This window comes from Pangasianodon hypophthalmus, chromosome 19 (assembly GCF_027358585.1).
Source record: "Pangasianodon hypophthalmus isolate fPanHyp1 chromosome 19, fPanHyp1.pri, whole genome shotgun sequence".
NCBI classification, from domain to species: domain Eukaryota; kingdom Metazoa; phylum Chordata; class Actinopteri; order Siluriformes; family Pangasiidae; genus Pangasianodon; species Pangasianodon hypophthalmus.
The window spans coordinates 3,281,545-3,292,876 of record NC_069728.1 but is presented as its reverse complement, the minus strand read 5'-3'; the positions used below and the strand labels follow the sequence as shown (position 1 = coordinate 3,292,876).

The 11,332-nt window shown below is 37.7% G+C and overlaps 1 protein-coding gene across 1 annotated transcript; it reads left to right on the top strand.

Moving 5' to 3' along the window:
* Window positions 1-1,070: 1,070 nt before the first annotated feature.
* On the top strand, window positions 1,071-8,272 carry ntmt2 (N-terminal Xaa-Pro-Lys N-methyltransferase; the record flags this gene model as incomplete). Its single annotated transcript, XM_026946960.3, has 4 exons — window positions 1,071-1,515; window positions 3,103-3,275; window positions 4,631-4,883; window positions 6,683-8,272. Coding segments are annotated over 4 exons (1,128 nt in total), but the record flags the coding sequence as incomplete, so codon positions are not given.
* Between the last annotated feature and the right edge of the window lie 3,060 nt (window positions 8,273-11,332).

Genomic DNA, 11,332 nt, shown 5'->3' with positions numbered 1-11,332 from the left:
AACTGAGAGGCTCAAACCTGTTCCAGCATGACGATGCCCCTGTGCACAAAGCGAGCTCCATGAAGATATGGTGTGTGAAGGTTGGAGTGGAAGAACTCGAGTGTCCTGCACAGAGCCCTGACCTCAACCCCACTGAACACCTTTGGGATGAACTGGAACACCGACTGAACCCCAGACCTCCTCACCAACATCAGTGTCTGATCTCACTAATGCTCTTGTAGCTGAATGATCACAAATCCCCACAGAGACACTCCAAAATCTAGTGGAAAGCTTCCCAGAAGAGTGGAGCTTATTATAACAGCAGAGGAGGAATAAATCTGGAATGAGATGTTCAACAGGAACATATGACTGTGATGGTCAGGTGTCCACATACTTTTGGCCATATAGTGTAAAAAATACGACGAGTGGAAATGAGTTGGATGAAGGCCATAAAGGATCACTTATTCATTGACATTAATACAGGAACTAAGTTCCAGTTGTGGCTCAAGGTTTCCCAGCTAACATTACATCTTCTTTAAGCCTAAAATTTTTGGTGAACTTGATCGTGGTTTCTCTATAACAGACCCAGCAAATGCAAAGCCTGTAATTTGTCACAGTTACTACATACTACACTAGGCATCTAATTTCCCAGGGGGATTCCTGTTCCTGCCCTTTCTTTGGTTGCACGAAGTTATTCAATTGGTATTTAGGCAGAAATCTTAAACACCAAATGGTGGTATGCAGCTGAACAAGAGGAGAAAAAGAACAGGAAAAAAAAGAGAAATAATTATGCTAGGGTTGTATGTAGGCCTATGGTAGCAATGGTGTTTGTAATGCTCTAATCATCTCACTGAATGTATAAAATCGTTTACTTAATCAGAACTTTAAAATGCTGATCCACAGATGAAGCCAGCATGGCTGGGTTGCAGTGCATGTGTTCATACTCTCTCTGTAACAGCATGGCAAAAGTCAGTGACATCTGACACTATATTTACATACAAGACAAGAAGGAGATACTAAAAATGGCCACTACACAATTTGGCTGGGCAGAAAGCTTAGATCTCCCGTGAGCTTTTGGCTGTCATGTGTGACTTCAACAGGCAGTTTGTCTTTCTTCTTGGCTGATCTTTTCCACTTCTGAGTGTTACTTCAACCCCAGACCTGAAACATATGACCTGTTAATCTGCAGCACTTTTCAGCACCCTTGGGAGAAAAAGGACTCCCATCTGATCAGATACGTCCAAGCTGCAGAGACACAAATAGCAACACCAAGGCATCTTCAAAATCTTATATACTGGAAGAAAAGAGAGAGAGAGAGAGAGGTGGTTCTCACAGATTCTATTCACAGTCTGTTTTCAAACCATCGTGCACACACGTCCGTCATGGAATTCAGGAGGACGCATCAAGCTTTCCGGGAACGGTGGGAGAAGACGGATGACAAAATGTGCAAAAACAGCATGTCCTTTCACCTGCACAATACGCTCAGGCAAGAGTTTTTCGCCAGCTACCTTTACCTGCTGGAGCAGATACCTTTGGGTAGGTGGCAAGTGTCTCATATTAACGTTGTAGTGATAGAAATTGTCTCTAACAACGTCTCAAAATGTCAGAATAAAGATTGAGGTTACTACAATGAAGTGGCTTTCATGCGAATTTAAAATTGAAAATCCTTTTTTGAAAGCTGTTGGTTGTCTTGGAAACAATAAGTGATATAAATTGAGCATATCTCTCCCTATAAAAGGGTAAAAAGTAAAACAACAGAAGTAGTCACTCAAGCTCTTTTCTCTGCTGAGTCTCCCCCATGTTACTATTTCTGTTCTCCACACCGCTTTCCTCACATTTCAGTATCACACTGCATTCATACTGCCAATCGTATGACTTGCTTCTCAAATATCTCCCTGACAACTGACCCGCTCACGTAGTTTCTGACGGGAAGGTTCTCCGTTTCTGGTACATAATACTCCATGATCCTTCTTCAATACTTACAATCAATCCTTTCAGTTTCTTCCTGTCATGTGTCAAGTGGTTTAAGGTGTTCAATATCTCTATACCACAGCACTGCTGAGAAGGTGTTGATTCATTTTCTGTAAAAATGCAGCCCTGACAGTAGTTCCAGGTGCAACGTTCATATTAATGTGGTCATTATAATACATTATCATTTCTGTACCGCCTTAGACACGGACTTGTATGGTGGATAAATAAATGGATTAAAACTGTGTTTTCTTTGACAAGATGTTTATTTCGCATTTTTGGAAGGACTCTCCCGTGTCCGCACTTTGTATCAGTTAGATGCAAAGCTGTAAATTTCAATTTTCCGACATGGGGTCAGAAAATCTTTAGGACAGAGGGCTTTGCAGTTTCTCAGTAACATGACACACTGCATTTTTTGTGTTATTAAGCTCAAGAAAGAGAGAAAAGAGAGGCTCATGAGGGAACGACTGTTATAACAGTTGTTACTGTATAACATAAGGGATAAAGGGAACTAACTTCTTTCACGTATGTTCCAGGACATTAAACATAACTAGATATGAACAAAATGCATGCTATTTTTAATTAATACAAATTGTGATCATTGGCAAATCATGTAAGAGGAATAAAACTTTGGGACGTGCTGTTATTGGAAAATAACTTTGGGGTAGTAAGAGCATCACACTAAGCCATCACTGATTATTTTTTAGCCCATCATTGATACACTTTTTTGTTTTATTCCTTACTAATTCTTGTTCAGGGTTTCATCATTTTAATACTAGCTTGTTAAGAAAGAACTCCAGAATTATAAGATTACATTGTGTTGAAGGAAATGGTTGTGTGGTTGTAAGTGACTGTGATTGTATAATGTCCAAATCATTCCACTGATGCTAATTTTTAAAAAAAAAAACTTTCGTACTGTCTGCTCAGAATGCACATTTCACCAGATGGCCCTTTGATCATTTGCAATATACAGATACCCCATATCTTTTAAACACCCTCTTATTTATTTTTAGGGTTTTTTATGTATTACAGCTTGATGTCTGTCCATAGACTGTTTAGATTAGCTCCTTGTTATATTAATTCTTGTTCTAATGTGCTCAGAGGCACTTGATAATATTGTGGGCTGATTTTACGTGTGGATTTGCCCCTCCACAGTGAAACTATATGCCGTGACCTGTGAGTACATCATGGGAGAGAAGCAGTTCTACTACAGGGCCCAGAATTTTTACAGAGATGTACCAGCGTCAGAGGAGGGTATGATGGGAGGTTTTGTGGAGATCTCAGAGGTGGACCTCGAGGGATCCAGGCAGTTCCTGAAGAAGTTTGTGGTATGACGTTTTGAGCACTCCTTACAGCAATACCTTAAATATATTAAATTTATTAATTTATATACAGCAACTGTGTCTCCTTGTAGGTACGTATGTACAGTGGATATAAAAATCTACACATTTAAAAATGTTAAAATGGCAGATTTTTATGATGTAAAAATGAAACCAAAATGAAACTAAGGTTTAGGAATTTATAATAACCTGGCTACATAAGGGTGCAATCCCTTTCATAATGGGTCATGTGACTGGCACCCCGTCCAGGGTGTCCCCTGCCTCGTGCTCCGAGTTCCCTGGAATAGGCTCCAGGCTCCCTGTGACCCTGTGTAGGATAAGCAGTACAGAAAATGGATGGATAGATGCATAGATGTAACCAAGAACAGGATTTCCCACCAAATGAAAGGAAAAGATGAAAACTTATCAGAGAGGCTGCCAAGAGACCCACGGCAACGTTCAAGGAGCTTACATACTGAATATGCACTCACCAGCCTCAGAACATCTGTATGCCTGCTCATTCATGCATTTATCCAATCAGCCAATCATGTGGCAACAGCACAATCACCAAAAATGGACAGTTGAAGAACTGAAAAAGATCAAGTGATGTTTGTCCAATCTTCGCTTGCCCAGTTTCAGTGAGCCTGTGCCTCAGATTACCGTTCTTGGCTGATAAGAGTGGAACCTGATATGGTCTTCTGCTGTTGTAGTAGACCTGCCTCAAGATTGGACATGTTTTGCACTCTGAGATGCTTTTCTGCTCATCATGGTTGTAACGGTTGGTTATTTCTCTTATCAGCAAAACGTTTTTCTGCCAGAAAAACCGTTCACTGGATGTTTTTTTGTTTTTCACACAATTCTGTTGGACTGTTGTGTGTGAAAATCCCAGGAGATCAGCAGTTTCTCAAATACTCAAAGCAGCCCATCTGGAATTAAAAAAAAAACATGCCATGGCCTCAAGGGATTTCACATTTTCCCCCATTCTGATGTCTAATGTGAACAATCACTGACCTGAATTTGCAAGATTTTATGCACTGCACTGCTGCCACATGATTGGCTGATTGGATACTGGTGTTCCTATTAAAGTGGCCAGTGAGTGTATGTATCAAAGCCAATAAATATTTGATGTATTACTTTTAACAGCCAAATCAGGATGATTTTAGAGCAGAATTTTATGTAAATTAAATAATGAACGCCAATCTACTGTACAGATACATTAAATAGGCCGACTATTAAATTAAACAGAGACAGAATCAGTTCCTAGTATGTTAATGGGAAATGGCATATAGGTTATGCTAACACAAGACAGCATGTCTATGGAAACATCTAGAGTTGTACCTGTTTATTTTATGTAATCATGTTAGGGACCAGGGAAGGCCGATACCAAGCGGGCCCTTGATTGCGGCTGTGGGATTGGCCGGGTGGCGAAAGGGGTTCTGTTTCCTGTATTTGAAACCATGGAGATGCTGGACATGATGGAGGAGTTTATTCTCCATGCCCATGAGTGTTACTTGGGTGACTACGCTGACCGTGTGGAGACCTACTACCTCGACAGCCTGCAGGATTTCACCCCTCCACTTGATAGATATGATGTCATCTGGATGCAGTGGGTAGCTTGTGAGTGAGTGTATATCTAATTACACTGTGCACTTGTATGTGGTGCTGCATGGCTTCCTGGAAAAATTCTGAATGCAGGTTTGATGAATTTTGTACCATGTCAGTGATTTGAGCTGATTATAAATAGCTTAAAACAGCTTAAAAATGATAAAACTAATGTTGAATTACATTTGCAGTTGAGGGCAAAAGTTTGCATATGACAAAATGAAGAAGAAAAAACATGTAACATCTATATATATATATATATATATATATATATATATATATATATATATATATAGATAGATATATAGATAGATAGATAGATATAGATATATAGATATATATAAATACATCTGACTATTAAGATATTAATAGTAAAAAAGATTATATCATATCATATCATATTATATATAGAGTTATATCAGTTTGCATCCCCTTTCTTAATATAATATAAATATTCTCTAATAACTTTCATGCCTTGGGTTCAGTCTTGAGCTCGGGTTAGTCCATGTGTTTGCATGGGTTTCCTTCGGGTTCTCCAGTTTCCTCCGATCTTCCAAAAACATGCCAAATTGCCCCAGGTGTGAATGAGTGTGTGACTGTGGGGGTATGTGCCTTACGATAGAGTGGTGTCACCTCAAGGGTGTATTCCCACATCGCACCCAATCTTCCTGGCATAGGCCGGATCTATTGCAATCCTGACCAGGCTTAATGAAGCGCTTAAAGAAGATGAATGAATGAATGAATTATTAAAAATTATCTGAATTATCTGTTGTAACTCTGCCAGCTTGCTTGGCAAATCTTTGTCCAAGATGGTGATGAAAGGAATGTTAGTCACTTTTTAATAGTGCATTTATTTATCATATGTATATGTTGTTGGTTTATATTACTAGACTTTAGGACACAATGGACCTCATTTATCAATCTTTCAGTAGAGTTGTGAGTAAGTATTTGCATAAGCCAAACCAAAAAAAAAAATTTTAGTCAGATTTACAAAGCTTTCAAAAATGCTGATTTTCTTCTTACTCATGTGCATGTTAATCATCTGTAAAGTGCAAAGTGTGTTCTCGACACAACTCATTTGCATGTAGTGACGCCCACAAAACTCCATAAAAGGTCGAGTGCACAGACAGCTGAGAGCATGAAATGAGCAATGAGAGTAAAGTCTGAAAGACAGAAATGGAAGTTATTTTTACTCTATTCCAATTAAAATATGTAATAATATATAATTATTAATAATAAGTGAACACTAAATCTTCTGTCAGCTGATGCATTTTTTTTATGGGTTACGGCTTTGCGCAGACAGACCGGCCTGTCCTCAATGCTACTCTTAGTCCCTGATCTAGTGAACTAGCATGAGGATGTGTTTATGATAGAGACTCTTAAGCACTTCTGTAAGTGGCTCTGGATAAGGGCGTCTGCTAAATACTGTAAATGTAATAAAAATATAAGTATTTTAAACTCCACAGTATATTCTAGATATAAAAGTGCAGAAATCCATGCAAATGATATGATTTGAAGTCGATCAAATCGAGGTTTAGATTACACTCAGGAGCACGAGTAGGTTAGAAACGTTATTCCAAATTTACAGGATTTTCATGAACACCAAATTTCTTGTGTAAATGCTCATACGAACGATTTACGAATAAATCTGTTTGTATCCAAACAGATTGATAAATGAGGATAAATGATGTTTAATTCCACAAACTGTTAAGCTGATAAGATAAGCATTGATTATTTAGATTTTCCAATTATGTAAATTGGAACGTAAGGCCAAATATGTAAAGCTCTTCGTTTACTTTATGTACTACGGCCAGGTCACCTGACAGATAAAGATCTGCTGGAGTTCTTGATGCGAGCAAAGGAGAGCCTAAGGCCCAATGGGGTCATCATTATGAAGGATAACATGGCACGGCAGGGCTGTAGACTGGACCCTGTTGACAGCAGCCTCATCCGCCATCTGGACATCATGAAGTGCATTATCCAGAAGGCTGGCCTCACCATCCTGGACATGCAGAAGCAGGAGGGCTTCCCTGATATCATTGTGCCCGTGTGGATGATTGCCATGCAGTGAGCTGGCACTCTGTCAGTATTTCAGGGAAAGCACTGTAAAGATGACAGGCAGGGTTTTATAAATGAAAAATTCACAGTACAATAACTACACAAACCAATATAGGATATATTAGCAAAATAGGCTTGCTCTTACCTAGCTATAGTTTACAGAAACACAGCCTTCTCTGATTTATGACTGGGAAGAATCCTGTAGCATAGTTTCTGTATCTAGAAATAACATTTCTGTCACATTGTTACACCTGTATGTGATTGATTGTAGAACTATACCTGTATGTCATCATACCCATATATTCTAATATCTGATCATCTGAAGGCCAATAATTATTTAATTCCATTTCTTTTAATTATATGCACTGTCATTTCAATTAAATTATTTGAATTACATTCAGCATAACTGATAAGATGTCCATGTCACTACAAAACAGTTAACATTCCTTTATGAGTAAGGCGTGAATATAGAAATCAACCAGTTACAGCCTGAGACGTCATCATTAAATATTGAAGGCTGTCTTGGCCATTTTATTATTATTATTATTATTATTATTATTATTATTATTATTTATTTATTTATTTTTTTGCATATCTGCTTAGGATGCAATATTTCTAAGCACTTGTCACAGTAAATAACACATCATCTATCATTTAAAATTTGCTTCATTCAAAAGAAATGTTTAAATCACAAAACAATGGCAGCCCCATACTGTATGTTCTTAAAATATTCAGAATTTTGTCACTTGAATCTGCAGAGTGTGTCAGTGGTCATGTAGGCTATTGTCATTAAATAACAGCTCATGCTGAAATATTTGTAAAAATGGAAAAACTAACTAAAAAAACTTGTTCTCTGCTTAAAATTGTTTGGTTTAATTTGATGTTGATTATATATGTTAGTTTAGTTGTCTAAATAAAATTTTGTTTGAATTCAAATAGTATGTTTCCACAGAAGCCCTGAGAAACAAGGTGTGAATTTTTTTTTCAATTGCTATATCATTTTAATTTTGTATCTCGGTTATTTTAACTTTTTAAATAACTTACTAAGTCAAAATCAAATACCAAGTGAAAATAACAAGCTTACTAAGTCAAAATAATGACAGTAAAAAAAAATAACACCTTGTGGTTCAGGGCTTCCATATGTTTGAGATATAGATGGGTGTAAATAATAATGATTAATTTATAATTATAATTTGTATCATTTTGGCATTAGAAATATTTACTACCACTACTACCACCACTACTACTACTGCTACTCCTACTACTATTATTATTATTATTATTATTATTATTATTATTATAAGAATGTCTGTCTTTGAAGAGAATAAAGAACAAAAGAATAATGCAACAAGTAAATTATTTGTGCAAAATAACATAAAAAATAAAATTTTGACAAAAAAAAAAAAGATGATAGAAAATAACAACCACAAATACAAAGTTATTGCTCTCGACCCCAAGCTTGTCCGTTCTTCATGCTAATAAGTAATTAAAATCCACCCAAAAAGGCCACAGTGATGACCCAAAAGTATTTTGTTTTTGTTTCCCAAGCCGTGGCAAAGACCACAGTGTTTAGGTAAATGACTCTCAGATGGTTTCTTTAATGTGGAGGATTCGTGTGGAATTGTTCATGCTCTCGACAGAGAGGCTCCTTTGTATATCTGCTTTGGAGCTTGTCCAGTCCTGTCAGTTCTCATCTGCATAAAGAGCATCATGGCGTCGCCCCTAATGTTTTGGCGCAAGTCGAAAACCTCCAAAGGTTCCTCCTTCCTATGAATGGATGGTCTGTCGAGAATTTTTTTTTTTTAAGCTGAGCCTTCACGGCATGACATGTAGTCGGATGTCTAGATGCTGTTCAGTTCCGCTGTGCGTGAACGAAGCTGTTTCTCTTCTAATTCCTCTCACACACGAGCCTTTCTGAGAAAAATCTTTTTCATCTTACAACATCCTCAGGCCTTAAGCTGGGCTCCTCCTGGATAATATATGAACAAACAGCTGCCACATATTCAGAAATGGTTAGCGTGCCTGGCAATCTGTACTATCAGGTCCAATCTAACTCACTTTTCTAGCTGGCAGCCTGGCAGCTATTAAGAGGGGCACCATTAATAAATCCAGTCATATTAGTGGTGAATTGGGCTTGAGTCCAGGTAAAGAGTCAAATCTAATACCAACAGCACACGCCTTTCCAACTTTTCCAGAATTCCACAAGCCAGTTCATATGAAAAGACATGAATGTTTAAGCTTAGGATGAGAGGCAGGGCTGGTAATGCTAAACATATCTTGAATATAATCACATTTATCTAGTATTTATTTTTCTCGTCTTGTACTAGATCAGGGACTCTAGTCTTGTACTATTGGCAGAAAGCATTTATTTCTAAAAATAAGCGAAATTATATTCCAGTAGAATAAGAAAATCTTGAAAAAATGCTTGAAAATAGTAAAAATGTCTAGGAAAAAAATAGGTGTAATAATCTTATATTTATTTCATTGTAATCTCATAATAGGAAACACTCATAGATGATTGTGACAATATATTCAAGATACTTTCGCTTTCCAAGATGTCGTTGTTTTGTGGTGTACAATTTAATTCATGTGAAATCCATAGAATTTCACTGTTCTTTAAAACGTCTATGAACTGTGCGTGAGATCAGGTTGTTCCAGCATTTGAGGATACACTACTTAAATCTTGCCCATACTGATATTAGATTCAAAGTAAAATTGTAAATACATTCTCAGAACATAGGTATCATGCTGTACCGTTTCTTGAGACCTTCAAGGGGAAGTTGTTTGTGTATTTGTTATGAATGTTTCCCTCATTTATACACAAAATTAGATCGTAAGGACAAAACTTGTACCTGAAATGAATGTTAAAGGGGCACTACGATCACTTTCCCTGGTCAAATTTGAATTGTGTTAATGGTTTGGCTGTGTAAAAATGTCTTGCATGATGCACTAGAAATTAATTTTAGGAAGTGATCTGGTAAAAGTATCACTAATTGGCTACACCACTTAACAAATTTGGTCATTTGCAGGTCTCCCCTAGGATTTTGAAGTGAGTCTCTGCAGAAATAAAATTCAACAAAGTATTTAGATGTCCTCAGAAAAAAAAAAAAAAGTCTAAAAACTGTTTTTCACAGACAGTTCCTTGGTCTGATCTGATCTGCCATTTTAATTGTGAGACAATTGTGAGAGCAAGCATACGATTGGACACAGGTGGATTTAAAATTAACACAGGTGTACCCTGTTTAACATATTTAGTGTCAGTGCTCAAGAAAACACTAGTGAACACTGGTCCTAATTTAGATTGCTTTATTCACTCCTCTTTCTTTTCGCAATCTAAATTAGGACTCATGTTTAATTTTCTTTTAAATCCACCTGTGGCCAATTGTATGCTTGCACAATAAACATCTCTGACTTTGGGAAGTCTCACAAATAAAAAGGCAGATCAGATCAGACCAAGGAACTGTCTGTGAAGCTTCAAGATGAAGTTGTTAGGAAGAAAAAAGCTGGAGAAGGAACTTAAAACATCAGCAAAGGTTTGAACGTTCTTAGGAGCACTGTGAAATCCATTATAACAAAATAAAAAAAAAATATGGCACAACCCAGACGCTAGCAAGATCAGGCCAAACTAAGCACTCGAGCAAGAAGAGCAATTGTCCAAGAAGTGTCCAAGAGACCAGCTACAACACTGAAGGTGTTACAGACTTCACTGGCTGAAATAGAAGAACCTCTGCAGACCTCAACAATAACATCGGCTCTTCACAGATCTGGCTTCTATGGGAGAGTGACCAGAAGGAAGCCACTTCTCAGAAAGGCCACGTTAGAAAATCTGAGAGCTTTTGGGAAACATTTTGTGGTCTGATGGGACAAAAGTTGAGCCATTTGGTCTAAAGCCAAAGAATAATGTTTGGAGCAAACCAAATACAGCCCAACACCCAGGTAACACTATTCCTATGATCAAGCACGGTGGTGGTAGCATCATTCTCTGGGGTTGCTTTTCATCAGGAGGATTTGGAAAGCTTGTTGGCATCACAGGCAACATGGATGGAGCCAAATACAAGCAAACTGTTGAGGAGATCCTGTTCCAGTCAGCCAGACATCTGCATTTAGGGTGAAAATAATATGTTCCAACAGGACAATGAGACAAAGCACAGGGCGAAAACTACAAAAGAGTGGCTTGCACAAGAAGAAGGTTTGTGCTTTGGAATGGCCGAGTCAAAGCCCAGACTTAAATCCATTTGAAAATCTGTGGCATGACCTGAAAATTGCTGTCCACCAACATTCTCCACCTAATTTGGCAGAGTTGGAGAAATTTCTATTGAGGAAGGGAAGAAAATGCCAAAATTTAAATGTGTAAAGCTCACAGAGGCAAATCCAAGACGACCCAAATGTGTAATTGCTGCAAAAGA